Source organism: Meriones unguiculatus, chromosome 4 (genome assembly GCF_030254825.1).
Source record: "Meriones unguiculatus strain TT.TT164.6M chromosome 4, Bangor_MerUng_6.1, whole genome shotgun sequence".
Taxonomy (NCBI): Eukaryota; Metazoa; Chordata; class Mammalia; order Rodentia; family Muridae; genus Meriones; species Meriones unguiculatus.
This window is the reverse complement of record NC_083352.1, coordinates 137,623,245-137,643,952: the sequence shown is the minus strand read 5'-3', so window position 1 is coordinate 137,643,952 and position 20,708 is coordinate 137,623,245. Positions and strand designations below refer to the sequence as shown.

At 41.7% G+C, this 20,708-nt stretch overlaps 1 protein-coding gene across 2 annotated transcripts in view; it reads right to left on the bottom strand.

Moving 5' to 3' along the window:
* Positions 1–2,078: 2,078 nt before the first annotated feature.
* The window catches only part of Esf1 (ESF1 nucleolar pre-rRNA processing protein homolog), a 51,771-nt gene continuing 33,141 nt past the window's right edge, over positions 2,079–20,708 (bottom strand). For both annotated transcript variants that reach the window (XM_021642563.2, XM_060383180.1), the window contains exons 10-14: positions 19,529–19,650; positions 13,143–13,239; positions 6,727–6,803; positions 5,360–5,506; positions 2,079–3,295 (exon numbers count right to left, since the gene is read on the bottom strand). In XM_021642563.2, the coding sequence (XP_021498238.1) occupies positions 2,963–3,295; positions 5,360–5,506; positions 6,727–6,803; positions 13,143–13,239; positions 19,529–19,650 (776 nt within the window). In that variant the 3' untranslated portion in view covers positions 2,079–2,962. The remainder of the gene's footprint in view (positions 3,296–5,359; positions 5,507–6,726; positions 6,804–13,142; positions 13,240–19,528; positions 19,651–20,708) is intronic.

Below are 20,708 nucleotides of genomic sequence, written 5' to 3'. Positions count from 1 at the left end.
TAGCCCTGGGCTGTTCTGGAACTCTGTACACGAGGCTGACCTTGAACTCCAGAGACTGGCAGGTCTCTGCCTCTGCTGGGATTAAAGGTGTGAGCCACCACCTCCCCAGGCTTTGTGTGCCACACCTTTGTCTTCTGTTTCACTTTTTGAGGAGAGAAACCAGAAGCTGGGTGATGTGTCTTTAATCCTAGCACTCAGGAGGCAGAGGTAGGAGGATCTCTGAGTTGGAGGCCAGCCTGGTCTACAAAGTGAGTTCCAGGACAGCCAGGGCTACAGAGAAACATTGTCTCAAACAACAAAACAAAAGAGATTAGAAAAGGAGGCCCATGTGTTCATTCAGCTTCTCACTTCACTAGTCACGGAGCCTTTGCAGTGTAAGCAGTAACTGAAGAGATAAGGGGTTCTCAAAGAAAAGACAACCAACCAACAAACATACCAACGAAACGGCTGAGAACTTGGGGTAGAGACTGGTGGTAGGCAGAGCAGGGATCCCAAGGAGCAGTTCATTGTCTGCGAAGGCCAGGACTGCCTAAAGTTCCTGTCCTTGGTCCAGTGTTATCTCCTAATCGTGCCTGGATGCTGAAGGTGAGGATGTGCCAACTCAGATGCCTGGACGCCTCGCGTGTGGGCCAACCCGATAGATGGGCCACCTCCTCATGCCTCGCCCCACTGTCTGCCCTCTCCACACCCCAGACTAGCTCGGCGATAGCTCATGGAACTCTAGCTGGCCAAGAGTTCTGCTTTCCGTCTCTAGAGTTCCCGCCTATGGATCCAACTTGTAACTCGCCTCTATGTTCCATCAGCTTCATTCTTTGAATCCACCAGATGAGAACTCTGGAAGGCACTGCCTTAGGGGAAGTTTTACGTGATCTAGTGTCTGGCTTCCCAGCCCTCAAGTGAAAGGTCCCAAGACAAGAGGAAAGTTCTTTGAACACAAAGACTTCACTTTTCCTGCATCAAATCTAGAAGGGTGGCTCTGCCCTGCAATCTAACTCGAAGAGGCAGAGGAAGATTTGAGTTGAAAGCCAGCCTGAGCTACACAGCAAGACCCCGCCTCAGCAAACCAAGCATTGTAATGTAGCTTGGAGGGAGAGCACTGGCCTAGCTCATACGGGCTGCGGTTCATTACCTACCCCTGAAGAAAAACCAAACCAACTAGAGCCTGTACGTGACCTGAATTAGAAGTAACAAAAGTTAGCCCGTTGCAGTGGTACACTGCACATGGGGAGGCAGACACAGGCAGATCTGAGGTCCAGGCCGTCCCGTCTACAGAGTCCAGGACAGCCAAGGCTACACAGAGAAACCCCATCTCAAAAACAAAACAAACAAAAAAGTAACCAGTTTCCTGGAGAAGCATGGAGTAGGTCATAACTGTCATCCTGGTTGTCAGCACTGGGGAGTTCACAGGTTGAGCACTATCTGGGGAGAGCCCGGCTGGGTGTTCTCTCACAAAGGCAATCCCGCTTGAAGCCGCTATTGCTCTCCATTATAACCAGACATTTATCTAACAGGCGCCATTTTTTCCTTCCTATTTCAGAAACTGTTTAAAGTGCCATGATCTTGATATTGCTCTGAGCTTTGATTCTAAATTTTTTTTTTCTTGGTAAGCTTTGGTTTTTATATTAGAGATGGAAAATTTTTATTAAACAAAACCCTGGAAAATTTGTACTCCCTTTTAGAAGGGGCTGTGTGTTTAATTGCTCCAGCCTTCTTTTCTTTTCTTTCTTTCTTTCAACACAGCACATCCAGTCCTATGTGAGGGATCAGATAACAGTTCATAAGAGCTAGACCAGGGGCAAGTCTGAGGGTACTAGTCTTGAAGATGTCCTTTAACTTCAGAAACTTCATACCAGCATACCCACCCTTCTAAAACATTCTAAAAACCTACAGGACAGGAGGAAACAGGAAAACTGCAGAGTCCACGAACATTTCAAATGTAATTGTGGGCAATGTAAAAATGAAGCTGCTTTTCCACACAACTGTCTTCTATAAGACTTGAAGCCATACTTTCAGATATTTTTTTTCCAGAGTCGTCTGCTTGAAGTTCATACAATGAAACAAACCAATGCTATACAAACTAGTAAAAACATCTTGCACATTTATTCATAAATTAGTTCTACATGCGAACTACTAAGCACGAAAAAAAGTTCACAGCTTCCGTCCTTTACACTAGAAAAATAAATTATTATTATTATTATTTGATTTTTCAACACCGGGCTTCTCTGTGTAGCCCTGGCTGGCCTTGAACTCACAGAGATCCACCTGCCTCTGCCTCGGATTAAAGGTGTGTGCCACCAGACCTGGTGAAAATAAGTTATTTTATAACTACTTAGATTTGTCCCCTGCCTTCAGAGACTTAAGGCACTACATATACATATTTTCAGTTTGTTTTTAATCTGTACAGAGAAAAGCTGACACTATTTTACAAGAATCTAAGCAGTCTTGTAGGAAGCTAAATTAAGAGTAACTTTGTCCTTGTAGGAAATGAACTTCATACAATATAAATTTTAAAAATTCTATAATTTTTGTAATTATATTGATAATTCTGTGGAAATACACGGTATAAAATATGAACTATTTACAATTCGGCAGAACAATTATGTAAGGGGAACATCTTTTCTAACTTTATTTTTAAATTTGATGTGTGTGAATATTTTGCCTGCAATTATGTCTGTGTATGCACTATATGGGCACACCATGCCCATGGAGGCCAGGAGAGGGCACTGGATCGCACAGAACTGGAATTACGTATGGTTGTGAGCTGCCATGCGGGTGCTGAGAGCCAAAGCCAGACGGTCTGCAAAAGCCCAGTCTCTACTGTCGAGCCACCGCTCCAGCCGCGAAGAGCAGCTTTACAGTGGTCAGAGAAAGATACCTTTCATATTCTAGAAAAGTGGCTTTATTCCCAGTGTCCCTTCCATCATTTCTGTGTCCTTAAGGAGGTGACAGAGGCCGTGCCCAGTCATTTGACCTTCTGCCTTTTCCTGGCTTGGAACTGCTCTGTTTTCTTTTTCACAGATTTAATCAGCATGGACAAGGCGGGATCCAGGCGCTGCTGCTGCTGCTGCTGCTGCTGCTGCTGCTGCTGCTGCTGCTGCTTCTGTGCTGGCTTTCCTGTGTCCGGCTGCGCTCTCTCTACTGCCTGAGGAAGCAGGTCTTTCTGCTCCCGCTGCCGGGCTTTCTCCTCAAGGATTTTTTCCATAGCTTTTGTTTTCTTGAAATTCGGATCAGAGGGATCCAAGTTGAACAGGTGTGAAGTATACATTGCCTGAAACCGTGCATCACTAACATTTACCTGCAAATTCAAAGAGACAGACACGTAAAGAAAGGCCAAGCGCTATTGGTCATCAGAACACAAGCGCACGCTGTGCACTGAGGCCTCAGGGCCATCCTCTACAATCTCAAAGGTCCAGTTGGTTTGTTACTTGAGATAAAGTCTGTCTTTTAAGTCTAGGCTGCACAGGAACCTGCTGCTTTTGAACACAGGATCCTCTTGGCCTTGGCCTCCTGAGAACTGGGATTATAGGCATGAGCCACCATGCCCCTGGCAGACTCCCTGGAATTTTAAGGCCTGCCCTTTAATGACAACATGCAGGGTACGCCGATGTATTTGAAAGGGAAGAATGGTGGCCCACGTGTGTACTGTGGTCTCCAGCCTGGGTAATGACTTTGACTAGAGGAGTGGTGCCCGAGGCAGGGCTTCCCACTTCTTGCTTAGCATAAGACTGACTTCTGTCCATCAGGCATATGTCAATTAGGACACTGTCTAACTGCCTGGAGTTTAAGTCACTGCATTCTGAGTACATTTTAAGAAATTTAAAACATGGTGTCAAGAAAAAGTAGCCAACAGCTAGGTTGGTAGCATGGGGCAGTAATCCCAGCTGCTCTGAAGGCTGACTCAGCATGCCAAAACCCTGTTTCAAAATAGAATGTAAAATGGGAGCTGCAGATACTGCTCAGTGCTAGGGTGCTTGCCCAAACCTGCCTGAAACTCCAGGTTCAATCACCCTGGACTACAGGGGAAAAGACAAAAATAAAAGAAATCCACTTGAGTCCAAGACTTGGTAAGATTTAAGCCCTAAGTTTATCCTTTGTTTTTACAAAAAGCTGTATGGTTCTACCCTGAAGAGTGTACCCTTCAGTCCAGCCGGGCTGAGCAGTGAACGACAAAGAAAACCCTGAGTTCCTTAGCTACAGTGATGTCAACAGACACGAGGCCTCTGAGTGTGCATGTGCATGTACGGGGCTGTGCCTGCAGGTGCCAGAGGCTGGCGTCAGGTGTCCTCCCTAATGCTCTCTATTTGCCTTTTGAGAGTTTCTCGAGCTGGAGCTGGAGCGCCTGGACCAGCCTGTCCGCCCGGAGCTCCCCTGTGCCCTCCTGCAGCACTGGGGTCACAGATGTACCCTGCTCCTAGCTTTTACAGAGCTGGGATGCATACTCGGGTCCCACCACGGCTCAGTAAGTTCTCTACCACTGAGTTGTCTCCACAGATCTCATGAAAAAAAAATTAAAAAGATCATTAATTTGTGTGGTATGGAGAGGTGAAAGGGCACGCGAGGGGCTGGTTCTCTTCTTCCACTGAAGTTAGGCTGTCAGGGTTGGTGGCAAATGCTGCTACCCGCTGAGCCATGGCGCCAGCTCCATGAAAACTATTTTGTACATGATTATTTATATGTGAAGGTAAAGCTCATAATAGGAAATTATTCTTTACTTTCTTCATGAGAAAACCAATTTATCAGAAACTTCATGGGGGCAGAAGTGTATATGAAAAAGTGGAGCAATAGTGACCTTGCAATCCACCTACAAGCTATAAAGGAGTTTATGTCCTTCCCTCCACTTTGACCAAATTCAGAACCCACCCATCTTCTATTCCAAATTCACTAACGCAAACTTAAGTAATCTTAGCGGCTATTTGAAAGTTTTCTGTGGCAGGCTCCAAACTCACGCATACGGCCTTCAGGACCACACACTCCGCATCAGAAGAAAGCTGATGACTGACAGCAACAGTATACACAGAAATTAGAAAAGCCTGGCCACCATGCTGGCCACTGCACACAGCGAGTGAGCCCAAGGACACGCCAGCCCTTATGCTCAGCCGAGCCCGCACGCCACGAGCACCCGGCTTCTGGCTGTCGCTCTTAAAGGCTATAGAGGTCTCTGTAACATGACTACCTGATTTCAGGTAACTATCTCATCTAGCGCTCCCCAGAGAACAGGGGTGGGATCCACTCTGGATGAGCTGGCACTGTGTGGCCTTGAGAAGGGCTTTTTGCGGATAGCTTCCTGCCTACTTTCTATGTCAACAGCTGACTTCAGATTCAGCTTCAAGAAGGTAATCATACTTGTGCTGACGGTTACCTCAAAGTCATCCTCAAGTAACTCCTTCTTTTTCATAAGCCGTTTCTTCTTCTTTTTGCTCAGATTCTGGTGCTCCACAATCTTGTCATAATTGAAATGCTTCTTACTATCCTCTTCCTCGTCCATTACAAGCAAAGCCATTTCAGCCTATGGAGAGAAAAACAAACAAAAATGCAAATGTACAGCTGAGTTTTCCTTATTGCTATTCCGAGACTTGCTCATCCTCATGAATGGAGAATAGGAAGAGGCCCAAGACACACAGCTTAGGTTCATTCCAGGCTGTGGTATGAGCATTAGCTACAGGGAAGGAGGAAATAGCCTTTATTCAAAAGACAGACTTCCATTCCTGTAGAGTATCCTGGCAAAAGGAACAAGGGCCCCGGGTCTGTCAAATACATTTCATTTTCACACTGTTCTTTTTAAATAATAACATGAAATTTACTTTTTGATACAAATTACAGTTTCCAGATGCATACTTCAGCAATTAGAAAAAATTCTTCTGCTCGCTTTTTCCTTGCATTTTCAATACTAATGTTCTTTCCTGAGGCAGACTCAGCTTTCACTTCTGAGACCAAGCATTCTGTTTCTACTGACCATGAGATTAAAGACACCCCTCCAGAATCAGCTAAACAACCACAAGCTCTAGAGAAAACATACAGGCATGCTCCTGACCTTTGCACACCCTCCTCTATTACACACAAGATGCTTTAAATTCCTTTCCTTCCATCATGGATACTTATACATGACTTCCTTACAGAGCCCTGTTCCATGAATAGATCTCTAAGTAACTAGAAGTGTACAATCTATCTGTAAAAGCCTGGTGTTTAGGTGGCAAGTCAGGCTCATCTGCAGAGCCACATGGGGAGTACATGTGACTTTGGATCTCTGGGATCACTGGGTTATGCATAACCATCATTACACTTCTAATCCAGACTTAACATTGTACATGAAATTTATACTCACTAATAAGAAATGAGAAATTAGCATCTAACAATCTATAACAGAAAGTATAGTACAAGTTAGATTCAAACAGAATCAAAGGACATGGAAACACTATTTTGAGGTTTTAATAACATATTTTCTTTTTTAGTTAAACTATAGGGCACGAATGAAAAAAAATCTCCTGTTATAAAGGGCTATCCTATGGGCTTGAGAAACTCTAACTTTATAATAGCCGCAGAAACAGTGTTTGGTAAAGATAACACTTAAAGACTATGTGGCTAAAATATGTATCTTATAATGGATTTACAAAATCCACTTGAAGAATCAGTTTAAAAATTAGAGACACTGAAAACTCACGTGACCCACACAATTTCACTTGTACATTATCAATCACTGATAAACACGGAACAATGACCATGCTCTACCTTTTGCTTTTCTAGTTCAGTTTCTTCCTCTGAAGATGCACTGTCTTTTGCTGATTTCATTGATTTTTTCTTTGTACCTGATATAACAAACCAACAAAGGAGGGTTAAGATGACAAGAGCAACAACAAAACTTTGTTTATACTATAAACAAAACACAATAACATACAAATATGTAGGAATAGTCTTAACAATAAATGTCAAAACTACAAGGAAAACCACAACACGGAAAGGTGGCCATGGGTATAAAATACACACGCCTTCTGGGAAGCAACTCAGTATTTTTGTCATTCTAGCACTCAGATGGCAGAGGAAAAAGAGTTATGAGTTCTAAGTATGATATATAGTGAGATCATCTCAGAAGCAAAGCAAAACCTGTAGCTAAAGAGAATCACTAAACTATGTTCTGAAATCAGTTTAGTCCTTTTGCAGTGAAGAAAAACCCAACCCCCCTAAAAAACAAAACAAAACAAAAAACAAAACCAAAAACAAACAAACAAATAAAACCACACATAAAACCCATAGATTATTCAGAAGAATGAACAATTTGCTTTATCCTAGAAAAAGAGAATTGGGTTATACCCTTGTCTGTAAAACAGTTTTTTGGTTTTTGCTTTGGGTTTTTGAGACAGGGTTTGTGTAGCCCTGGCTGTCCTCTAACTCTCTTTGTAGACCAGGCTGGCCTTGAACTCACAGAGCTCCACCCGCCTCTGCCTCCCTGAGTGCTGGGACGACAGGTGTGTGCCACCGCACCAGGCTATTTTGGTGTATTTGTATGAGTGTGTGTACATGCCACATCAAGTGTGAGGGTCAAAAAACTTGTGGGGAGTTGCTCCTCTCCTTCCATCGTGAGGGCCCCGAGGATCAAACTCCGGTCTTGGGTGTGGCGGTAAGCACTTTTACCCTCTGAGCTATAGACTGCACATATGTGTGTATGCCAAGTGCATGCCTGGTACCTATGGAGGCCAGAAGAGGGCAGCAGAATCTCTGGAACTACCATACGGTTGAGCGGCCACGTGTGTGCTGAGAACTGTAAGAATTCTCTGCAAAGAAAGGAAAAAGAGTGCTAACAGCACCGAGCCTTCTCTCCAGCCCCAAACAGGGCAGTTAGCAGTGGCAGCTACCGGTAGGGTTATTTCAGGGGCTCGGTGTGCTAGTGAACTGCAAGAACACAGCTCCTGCTTCACACACAGTGCTGCAGATGCCGGAAATTAATTCCACTATTGTCTGACACATGTATGTCCTAAGTTCCTTAGCAATCATGCTGACGCTACGAATCTTCTTTCTTGTGTACGAGTGTGAGAACTTCAAGGGTATATGGATTCAGGGTGATGAAGTGTGAAAGATCAGTTTTAACGTTCTGTTAGCTCAGAATGCTACTGCAACCCTGGCTCTCTGTGGACTGTGGCACACCCACCATCTTCTGAACAGCTGCTTTTGTTCCACTGAGTAGAAACCAACAAGCTTGGGCTGGGATACAGCCCGACGGTGAAGTGCTTGTCGCATGCACGGAGCTCTGGACCCTCAACACAGCATAAAACCAGGTATGGCGGTGCAACGCACTCAGGAAGCAACGGAACACCGCAACGCAAGCACCGGGAAGTGGAAGTAAAAAGGCATCCTTAGCTACTCAGGGAGTTAGAAGCCAACCAGAGCTACGAGACTGTGTCTCCAAACAGAAAAACGAGCATGCCCCCTGCAGCAGTTGAATGAGAGATGTCCTCCACAGGCCTAGGCGCTGGGGTTCTAGGTCTCCGGCTGGCGGTGCTGTGGGAGCTGGCTAGTGCGGTGTGAGCCCTCAGCTTCTGACATAATGCCTGCTGCCTCCACCATTATGGGCCATTATGGTATGGGCTCTAACTGTCTGGAACCATAAACCAAAATCAAGTCTTCTCTTCTGTGAGTTGCCTTGGACATGATGTTTTATTACAGTAGCTATGTAACTAACATCCCCCAAAGTCCTCTATGGTAACAACAATTAAGATGCTGGAAGGATGGATCAGTGGTTGAGAAAACTTGTTTTTGAAGAAGACCCTGAATTCAGTTCACAGCACCCACATGGTAGCCATAACTCCATTTCTGGGGGATCCATGAAAGGACACACTTAATCTTTTTTTTTTTTGAGACAGCGTTTCTCTGTGTAGCCTTGACTATCCTGGATTCACTTTGTAGACCAAGGTGGCTTTGAACTCACTGAGATCTGCCTGCCTCTGCCTGTGATTAAAGGTGGGCATCACAAATCTCCCAGCAAGTAGGAACCAATGTCTCTTAAGACAGTCCTGGTCACACATGCCTGAAATGTCAGCATCAGGACAAGCCTGGGTACACAGTGAGATTCTGTTTCAAAAACTGAACAAAGCAAAATATATTTTTAAGATTTATTTTACAGACATGAGTGTTCTAGCTGCATGTGCACTTGCATGCCAGAAGAGGGCATCAGTCCCAGTATAGGTGGCTGTGAGCCACCATGTGGCTTCAGCCTTTAGAAGAGCAGACAGTGCTCTTATTTGCTGAGCCATTTCTCCAGTCCCAAATGTTAGAGTTTTATAGTTAGAAAAAACAAATTGAAGTAAGTGTTATACCTATATCAACGGCTTTCAAATTATCTTTTTTTTTTTTTTTGGTCAGTTAAAACATCATGGACAGGGACTGTCTCTGATATGAACTCAATGGCAGGCTCTTTGATCCACCCCCCTCCCCAAGGGAGGAGCAGCCTTGCTAGGCCACAGAGGAGGACATTGCAGCCAGTCCTGAAGATACCTGGTAAGCTAGGGTCAGATGGAAGGGAGGAGGACCTCCCCTATCAGTGGACTTAGAGAGGGGCAAGGAGGAGATGGGGGGGGGCTATAGCTGGGGTACAAAGTAAATAAACTGTAACTAATATAAAAAAATAAAAATTTAATTAAAAAAAATAAAACATCATGGAGAAAACTGATCATGCCCAGAGATATTCCTATCTACAAACTTCCTGATTCAGGCTGAACTTGTGAAAATATTCCTGATTTCAACCCTTCTCAAACGTCATTCTGTGCACTCGTGCAGGGACACGTGTGCAAGACTGTCACAGTTCAGTTTGTGTTGCCAGAAGACGTCTTTTGAGAAATGAGTTCCTCCAACTGCTGTGGGTTTTCTTCAGGTGAGACTCAGGTTCACAGGTGACAGCACTTCTACCCACAGAGCCATTGTGTCAGCTCCCACTTAAACAAGTTCTACAATCTTGAACTAAGCAAGACTTTAAACTGGGCATGCTCAGTGGTGTATTCCGTAACTGAGCATGCAAAGGAATATGCCTACCTCCACGAATGTGTAGGCTCCCTGAGTAACATCCTCATATTGAAGGGAGCACTGCTTTGGGAAAGCTTCTGGGTGGTACTAACATGCTACAGGTAATAAATCTCTCCTCATTCCTTCATTTCTTGGCTACTTTTGCTTGTGCCTTTTCACTGACTAAATGTACCTGTTTTGGTTATATTAAGCAAAAAGCTTAATGATATATCTATGGAAAAAGATGTGCTATAAAACAAAGTCTATAAAAGAACTATCTGCATGGAAGTTCTATGTTACATCACTTCTAGTGTCTGAGACTTGTGGCATAGAAAGCTTCTAGTTTAGTCGAGCGCTTTTTAGGGGACAGACAGATAGGGCCTTCCTTGGGGCCTAGGTGAGGTCTTGGTACAGGGCAGATGGGGAATGCTAAGTCCCCCACTCCCTTTTTTGGTCTAAGATCACTTGTTCTTTCTTTAGGGTGATAGGTTGTGGGTTTGCTTAAAAAACAAAACAACAAAAACAGCACTGTTTTCATACCTAGCTTTTATTCCTGGGAATACTGGCTCTGCCTCTCTTCTTTACAACATCCTTGTAGAAGTACATTAGGATTCAGATTCTATCAGCTACCAACTGTCCCTGGGCAATCTATTATCTTCCATATATTCAACTATAAAGTGACTTGAAAATGGATTTGAGGACAGGGTGCAAAGTCACTTGTAAATTAGCATAAACCCAGTATGCCGTAGGAGATAACACACTGGCTGAATGAGTCAAATGGGTATAAATAATATAGTTGACTTTCATTGTGGTTTATAAAATACTTAAAAAGATGGCAAGACAAAGAACACATTTTCTGTTTTTAAAACAGGGATGTACTTTAGTAGTACTTTTTCAACAGCAAAATCCTCTAGAGTTTACAGAATTAGGGCTGGGGTATAGGTCAGCAGTCAAGTCTTGCCTAGTATGCACAAGGGCTTTCTTTCCACCCACAGCACCAAAAAAGGTAGAAATGAGCAATAAGGAGACTTTTTCAGTTATTTCATTTCTAAAAGAAATTAAGTATATTTTCAACTCTCATAACTTTCTTGATAACAAGTTTGCATTTTAGGGAAGAAAAACTGTAACAAATCTCTGGTGCTTATAGTGGCTCCTAATCCAACCCAAACACCACATGTGGTATCAGTCAGTGAAGTCAATTCTTTCCTATACTGAAAGCTGATGCAATTTCGTGAGGTGCGTGAGTTTAGCACTTCAGGGTGCCCAGGCAGGCTGTGATACACTTACGCTCACCTTCGCATCCCACGGTCCTGCTCACACATATTTCTAATCATTATGTTTTGACTATTTTTGGAAACTAGATATATATTCTTAAGTAACAACTGTGTTTTACTTCTAGGAGATATATCTTGAAATTAACAATAAAGGCAATTTTATAGTGATATGTTCATATATCAATTTAGGCCACCTGAATTACTTTATATCACAATCAAAGGAAAAAAAAAGCCCAAGCAAACAAGACAATAAAATTGAGCTAACATCCAGTTCCCCTTAAAAATAACTTTTTATTTGTCTAACCAGTTTTGGGAGGAAAAAAGAACCCACTGCTAACCCTTACATCTGAAGGCACACACTTTAAAAGATACAACCTTTTTTTTACTTATGTACAGGAATCAGCTACCCCATGCCAATGAACTATCTTGGTTATTCTTTGAATCCTGCTCCGAGTTCTGAAGTCCGACCAGATTACATTTGTCAAATGCAACACTTTGGACACAGAACAAGGAAACTTCAATGTTTCACATCTCTTCATTATAAACTTTGTTTTAGCCAGAGGATAAGGCTAAAATTCATCATCTGTTAGAAATGATCACACAGGTATGACAGAAAGCAAATATGCTAGGTTTCCATTTCCCTTTCCAACTCCTATGAATCTCATATCCTATAATAGAATTTATTCGACTTAATCTCCTTTTCATCAATAACACGTCAGTGCTAAGAGGCTATAGCAACCAGGAGATAATTTTAAGTAATTCTGATTTTCCTGTTGAAAACTGTCTGGCCCACTGGTCGGGAGGGAGAAGAAGCAGGGAAACTTCATAAAGTACTTCTCTTTACAATGCCAGCTTGGAGCTGTTTCAAGAGCAAGCCTTTGGAAGCTCATGTGTGTGGCAAAAAAGAAGGGGCAGGCAAAGCTCACAACAGCAACTGGAAACAGTTACAGTGGTTTCTGCACTGACCTGCCCAAGTATGGCGTCTACCTTTCCAAACACTCACATATACCCAAAGGTAAGAATGAAGGCATCTGGAAAGCAGATGTGGTATGAACAACATGGATACGGGAAGTAAGACATGTTACTTTAAGGATCTGAAGAAAAGGGAGCTATGAGAAAAGCTGATTTTTAACTGCATTTAACAAGGCTAAGTGCAGAAGGAATTAAACATTAAGCATAGATGCTTTTGTGTATTTGAACAGAAAAGGCTATACTATATTCCATGTATACATTTGAAAATTATATACATGCCACGACAAATACATTTCACTTTTAATTTTCATTTGCCTTTGCAAAGAGAGAGACATGGATTAGAAGTATTATGTAAAGAGACTATTCTTCCTTCTAAATTCCATTATTCTTTTAGAGCCCATTTGGTTAGCTATAAAGGTAATTTCCAGAAAAAAGCTCCATTAAATTGCTATTAAAAAGCCTCCTAATGAGGGAGCTGTAGAGATGGCTCAGCAGTCAAAAGTATTTATTGCTCTTGTACAGGACCCAGGTTAGGCTCCCAGCACCTATATGGCAGCTCACAAACTTCTGTCACTCTAGTTCCAGGTGTTCTGCCATGCTCTCTGGCTTCCTCAGACATTGCATGGATGTGGTGCACAAACACAGAAGCAGAGCAGTCATACACATAGGTAAAAGTAAGGTTAACTCTTAAAAAGTATTTTATGATGAAATCCCTTTGCAGCTTCTATGTACAGGGGCACGTTTACTCCTCAATATGATTTATGATTGAATCTACAAGACAGTTGGTTATAAACCATCAATGGAGCTATCCAAATTCTAGCAATTTTAAGAGAATTGCTAGTCTGTATTATATCATAACTTTTTTTTCTGTGGATTCCAGCTGAAAATCACAAATACAGGCTGGCTTACCTATTTTCTTAACTTCTTCAGCAAAGTAGGGATCATTCAAATCAACATCAGAAGGAAGCTCATCTTCACTTGCTTCACTTGCTTCTTCAGCAAGAGCCTTAAAGGTGAGAGACAGCAATGAGTAGCAGTAACTAAAAGTCGCACAGAGGTTACTTCAGAAATTTACAACAATCTATTTGCTTGTTAAGGGAAATGGCTTTTCTATCATAACATTTTAAAATATATAGATTAATGCTCTGTTCACATATTCTGTTTAAAAAATGATCTTGGACTGGGGAGATGACCCAGTGGTTAATGCAATCACTATTTTGTCATAAAAACCAAAGTTCTGATACCAGGACCCATGTCAAGTGGCTCACAACCAGCTTTAGCTCCAGTCTCAAAGGAACTAACACACAGTTCGGGCTTCTAACGGCCTATTTGTGCACCTGCACACACACAAATATGCACATACACTTACACACACACACACACACACACACACACACAATTAGAAAAAAAATTTAAGGCCAAGCAAGGTGACTTTAAATCATTTTTAATTCTAGCATTGATGAGGCAGAGGCAGATGGATCTCTGTTTGAGGCCAGCCTGGTCTACATAGCAAGTCCAAGCAAACCAAGGCCATCTACTGAGATCCTGCTTCTAAAACAAAACAAAACAAAAGACTTCGTTTTATCTGTGGTCTACCGCTGTAAACTATCAGTCTACTGATAAATTTGAAAGCCAAAATTTCCCTAATGTGAACAGACTGCCTACATTGCATTGTTGTATTTAGTTAACAAATAAGACCATAATACAAAAAACATCTGAACTGAGTTTAGACTAACCAGACAGGGTTTATTTCCAAGAATCTAAAACATCTCTGTCATTTTAATAAATATGCTTAGAATATATTCATCTTAGATGCAAAATGATCCACTGAGCCTTAAGGGGACTGAGGAGCCAAAAGGCATGAGATGCCATCAAGTCTGTTGCAGATACAAGTCTAGAACACAGCAATTACTTAGTATATGTATTTTAAATGTTGTTAGGAAGTCCAGATCTTCTCTTGGGTGCTCTTTCTCCCTCTGGCACTTGCCAGACTCAGGAGCCAAACCCAGGTGGTGAGGAGACACTGGTACATGGCACAATCCCTCCCAACTCTGGTCCCATACCTGTTTGTGCCAGATCCAGCCTCCAGGCCCAGCTAGGCCACACATCATGTGGCTTGGCTCAGTCCGGTTAATCCCCTGACCCCGCTGTGACTGCACCCTCCCTAATTCCCAGGCTTAGTGACATCCAGGGCCCCACTCATGCCTGTCCTAACTCCTAGGTATCAGCCTGGCCTGCTGTGTCCATATCAGATACATGACCAATACAAGAAGCCCACACTTCTAGCTTTCATTGCACAACTACTACGAGAGGTTAAGACAGTATGTCCTCCCAAATCCACTAGTCCTATAAGAAAGTTCTCCAGCGAGTGTTACCTAGATGAACTCCAGGATACAGAACAGAACCATCTAAAATCAAAGAACTCAAGGAGAATAAAATGGCTGAGTGGTGCGCAAGGAAATGCCTAGGGTGAAATGACATGACAAAGAGAATACAGGATTTGAGAAAGGCACTCAACAGAGACAGAAATACTAGCCCAGCATGGTGGCACACCCCTGTAATCCTAGCGCTCAGGGAGGCAGAGGCAGGTACTCTTTGTGAGTTTGAGGCCAGCATGGTCATAAACTGTCCAGGACAGGCAAGGGCTACACAAAGAAACCCTGTCTCAACAAAACAAAGCAAAACAAAACAAAACAAAAAGAAAGAGAGGGAGGAGAGGGGGAGGGGGAGAGAGAGAGAAGAGAGGAATACTGAAGAGATCCCAAGCCTAAATGAGGCATTGAAAACTTAACAGAAAACTCAGAGGAATGCCTTGCAAGTGACACTGATCAAATATATGATAAACTATCAGAACCTAAAGACAAACTAGGGGAAGCAAAGACAAGCAAATAATATATATATATATATATATATATATATATACATACAATCCAGAAACACAAAAGAAAACACAGAAAAGGAGTTGTTGGACTCATGAAAAGACCAATTCTTTGGATTATAGGCATAATCCCCAGTCAATGGCACAGACAAGATATTCAAAAGGATCATAGAACGAAATGTTCAACCTAAGGAAAGATACACTCAGATGATCTAAGAAGCACAGCTGTTACCAAGTAGATAAGACCGTAAGTAAACCTCCCACAGCATATCATACTTAAACATTTAGAGAGAGCAGAGCACGGAAAATCCAAGACGAAACTCTCAAGTCACATAAAAAGGAAAACCCATCAGAATAAGAGCTGATTTCCCAGGGGTAACTCTGAAAGCCAGAGGAGCAACGCACTCTGACGTCTACATGGGCACCCGCCTAGACGACTATACTCAGCAAAGCCGTCTGCCATGGTGAGGAGAGATGAAGGACACCTCATTTTAATCACGGGAAGAGTTAAGCAAGAAGACACTATCTTAACAACGATGTAATTGGTGCACTCAATTTCATGTGTACTATAATTAAAAGCAGATTAATATCAATCCACTAATAGTAGGTGACTTCAATACCCCATTTCCTCCAAAACACAGGTCATCTAGACAAAAAATAAACATAGACATGAAAAATAAATAATCCAATGGACTTAACAGATATCTACCCAAAGACCCCTCCCCCCAAAAAAAGAAAAAAAAAAAAGCATTCCATTCAGTAGCCCATGAAAGCTTCTCTATAAGAGACCATATCATTCAATTCATATCATAACAATTCTTAACAAATTCAGAAAAACCAAATAATTCCATGTATTCTACCTGACCATAGTGAAATAAATGCTAGAATCAATACCAAACAAATCTCCAGAAAGTACACACACTCGTGGGGATTAAACAGCTCATTACTGAAAACGAATGAATTCAAAGAAGAAAACAAGAAAGAAAAAAATTTCCTGGAACTAAAAGAAAGCCACAACGCAACAAAATCTCTGGGAGACATTAAAAGCAGTCCTGCAAGGAAGATTTATAGCCCTAACTGCCTACATTACAAAATTATAAAAAGCACAAATAAATGACTTAATGATGCAACTAAAAATTTTGGAAAAATGATAACAAATCCAGTAGATGGCAAGACATAATAAAAATCAGAGCAGAAACTAGCGAAATCTAAACAATGAAAACAATGCAAGAATCAACATATCTAAGAGCTAGTTCTATGAGAAGATAAACAAGGTTGACAGAGCCTTGGACTAACTAACCAAAAGACCAAAAGAATGAAGAGGATCTAAGTTAACAAAATAAAAAATAAACAGGAAAATATTACAACAGACATAAAAAGAAATTCAGAATATTATAAAAGAATAATTAAAAAACCCATATGCCATTAAATTGGAAAATCTAAAAAGAAATGAATGAACTTCTAGTTATCCAAACTACCAAAGTTACAACAATCTAAACAGACTCATAACAAATGAATTTAAAAAAGTAATAATAAGAGTTGTTTTTTAAAAAAGAGCCCAGGCCCAGATGAATTCACACTTTCAAAGATTTTCAAAGATAAGCCAATTTTCTTATATTTTTGAAGAATTTTAGAAACAGAAGTACTCTCAAACTCTACTATGATGCATGACAACATCATTTGAATATCAAATCAGGTAAAGACACAACAGAAAAGGCCAAGATCCCTGATGAACATGGATTAAAAAGAAATTCTCAATAAAATACTTGCAAGCTGAAGACAGACATATCAAAAAGATTACTCAGGGGTTGGAGAGATGGCTCTCTTCAATTCCCAGCAACCACATGGTAGCGCACAGCCATCTATAATGGGATCTGATACCCTCTTCTGGCATGCAGGGTGCACATGCAGACAGAGTACTCACATACATAAAATAATTAAATCTTAAAAGAGAAAGAGAGAGACAGATAGACAGAGAGAGAGAGAGACAGAGAGATCACTCCCCATGACCAAGTTGGCTTTATTCTACAGATGTAAGGATGGTGCAACATATGCAAGCTAATACATATAACAAATCACATAAAGAAAAATGACATGATCAGTACATGCTGAAAAAGCCTTAACAAAAATCCAGCCATCATAATAAAAGTTCAAGAGAGAGTAGTACTGGAGGGAATAAACCTTAGCATAATAAAAGCCGTAAGTGTTAAACCCACAACCAACACCTTCCTAAATGAACAACTTGAAGCAAGGAAGAAGACTGTCCACCATTTCCACTCCTTTCCATTACTGTGCTTGAGGCACTAGCTGGAGCAACAAGGCAAGAGAAGGAAATTAAAGGATCACAAATAAGGAAAAGAAGTCAAAATACCCCAATTTTAGATGGCATAATATTATATATAAGAGAGCCCCAAAATTCTACTCCAAAACATCTAGAAATGATAAAAAAAAATTAGGGGCCCTCTTCCCCTCTTATTCTCTCATTCCTGCTCTCTCCCCTTTCTCTGTGAGGGTACCCCCTCTTCCCTCTATCCTCTCTCTCTCTCTCTCCATCACCATCCAATAAACCTCTTTCATATAAAAAAAATTTAGGAAAGTGGCAGGAACCAGAATCAACGTACATAAATCAAGAGCTGTTCTATATACTGCGAACAACACAAAGAGACAGAGATCATGGACACACTCCACTCCCAAGTGAAATGGACGGAGGAAAACATGGGCAGTATCCTACATGGTACGTGTATAGGGAAGGACTTTCTGAAGAGGACTCCATTTGCTTAGCAATTAAGGCCAACAACTGACAAACAGGACTTCATAAAACTAAAAAGCGTCTCCACAGCTAAAGAAATAATCAGTTGAGTAAAGAGGAAGCCCACAGGATGGGAAGGAATCCTTGCAGGTAAACATATGAGAGGTGATTTCCATTCAGAATAGTCAAAAGAACAGAGTCAAAAGAAATAAAAGTAGCTAACAAACAAAGCAAAACACCCCCCACCCCCATACCAATCATCCTTAGCAGTTAGGGAAATGCAAATCAAAACACCTGAGTTTTAAATCTTCCACCAGCCAGAATGATGAAGATCAACAAAAAAAGTGACAAAAGATTCTGGAGAGAGGATGTGGGGAACAGTGGGTCCTCATTTACTGTTGGTGGGATTGCAATCTGGCGTAGCCACTTTGGTAATAAGTATGGAGAAGTCTTGAAAAGTTGAAACTAATCTACGACATGACTCAGCTACACTACTGCTCCTTGGTATATGCCCAACATCCTACTCCACAGACACTTGCTTGGCAATGTTCACTGCTGCTCTAGTCGCGACAGCAATGAATCGGAAGCAACCTAAATACCTTTTACCTGATGAATGAATAATAAAGACGTAGTGACATATAGTCTAGGGAATACTCTTCAACTGTGAAGAAACTATGATACTGAGTGAGGTAAGCAGAAGACTGTCTTCTGGGTACCACAGGGAAGCTGCACCCATGAAGTCTCAGCAGTGTGGGCCCCTGAACAATGACATGCCACTGTGCTGACATTCCAAACAGATTTTGAAATCCCACAGGGCACAATGGGGAGACGAAGAGCTACAAGCAATCAAAAATTTCTCACAGAGGAAGATTTAGTCCTTCCTAGAGAGGAACACCTCAAATGGTTACCAAATATGTGGTTTGCTCTGAAAACATATATTTGCAACATTAAACAGGATTCAGCATGTTGTATGTATGTATTATTCACATATATCTGTAAGAACAATAGTGAATAAGAGGCCATGAGTTTGAATGGGAAGGGGATGAGATGGAAGAAGAGGAAGGGGAAAATAAAAAACCCCAGGTGGCGGCGCACACCTTTACCCCAGCAGTCAGGAGGCAGAGGGGGAGGATCCTGCAGTTAGAGTAAGCCTTGTCTAAAGAGTTCCAGCACAGCCAGAGAGAAGCCCTGTCTCGAACAAACAAAAACAAAAACCAGAAAAAAAGAAAAGGGAAAGCATAAGGGAAGTCCAAAGCTTACAGAATGCTGTTTAGAGTCTCAGAATGACTACTTTCCCATTCCCATACAGACTCACTTAGGAAACCTTCCCAGAAATTGCTTGCTTCATCATGTGTGGAATTATTCTATTAATATATTTATCTGTCTATCTAAGTTGTGAAGAAAGCTGCTGAAAGAGGTAACATATCAAGGGGATAGGGTTGTTTTAAAATCCTACTTTCCCACTTTATTACAGTAAAAGTCCAAAAATTATTTCATGGCAGATGGGTGTGTTGGTTGAAACCTACAATCCCAGGCCTGGGGAGAGGAGCGTGGGCTCTGTGGTGAGACTCTGTCACAGGGACACAGCACTCTGAGGTAACAGTGGTGTGAAGCACCTTCCGACAGGAAGCTGCTATGCAGTGAGCACCTGTCAACTAGCATGGATACCTTCTGTTTCTTTTTCAGTCTTTTCTTCTCTTTCTTTTTTTCTAAAAATTGTTCCCAAGGAGTCAGTTTATCCTTTCCTTCCAACTTGTTTTTGACCATCTCTTCTGCACTTTCCTTAAGACCTAGAAAAGAAACAAAATCCAAACAGTTTAGTTTAAAATGGTGTATCTCTCATCAGCTGAAAGCTTAAAAAGCAAGAGAACAAACATAATTTATGTAAGTAGGTCTATGCAACAGTAGATACCTGCAATATCCCATGACCACAAATGCTGGGTAACTAACTTTGATAAACCCTGCGAGAAAGAGAGATACATCTAGCCAAAGAAAATCAAAACACATCAACCAATTTAGCCATTTGCTATATTGTTCATTATTAATGATAAACGATTATTAGTCAGACATGGTAGTTACACACTTACAGTCTCAGTATTCAAGGTTAGGGGAGATTGTTGAGTTTAAGTCCAAATGGGCTATATAACAAACAAATCACAACAAGTAAACAAAACAAAATTTTAAAAAAGGAAAAAGAAACCCAAATTTTAACTTAGGTCTAATTTTCCTCTCTCTAAATTTGTTTCAAGCCTCTTAAAAATTCTCGCTTCGATTCCATGCACAGGGGGTCCTTCCAGAGACTCATACTCCAACCAAGTACCATGCATGGAGATAACCTAGAACCCCTGCACAGATGTAGCCCATGGCAGTTCAGTATCCAAATGGGTTCCATAGTAATGGGAACAGGGACTGCCTCTGACATGAACTGATTGGCCTGCTCTTTGATCACCCCCCCTAAGGGGGGAGCAGCCTTACCAGGCCACAGAAGAAGACAATGGAGCCACTCTTGATGAGGCCTAATAGACTAGGATCAGAAGGAAGGAGAGGAGGACCTCCCCTATCAGTGGAGAAGGGGGAGGGATGATGAGATTAGGAGGGGAGGTCGGAGGCATTTATGGGGAGATACAAAGTGAATAAAGTGTAATTAATAAAAATTAAAATAAAAAAAGACCATTAGAAAAAACCAAAACAACAACAACAAAAAAGAATTCTCGCTTCTCTGCCTTTTGGTGAAGAAAATTCTAGAACAAAATTTCAGGCTACAACTACTAACTCATTAAGCAAAATCACCTCTAGTTTTCCCTGTCACCCACATGAAAGCCTGTGTTCCCTGGGCACTGTAAGTGAC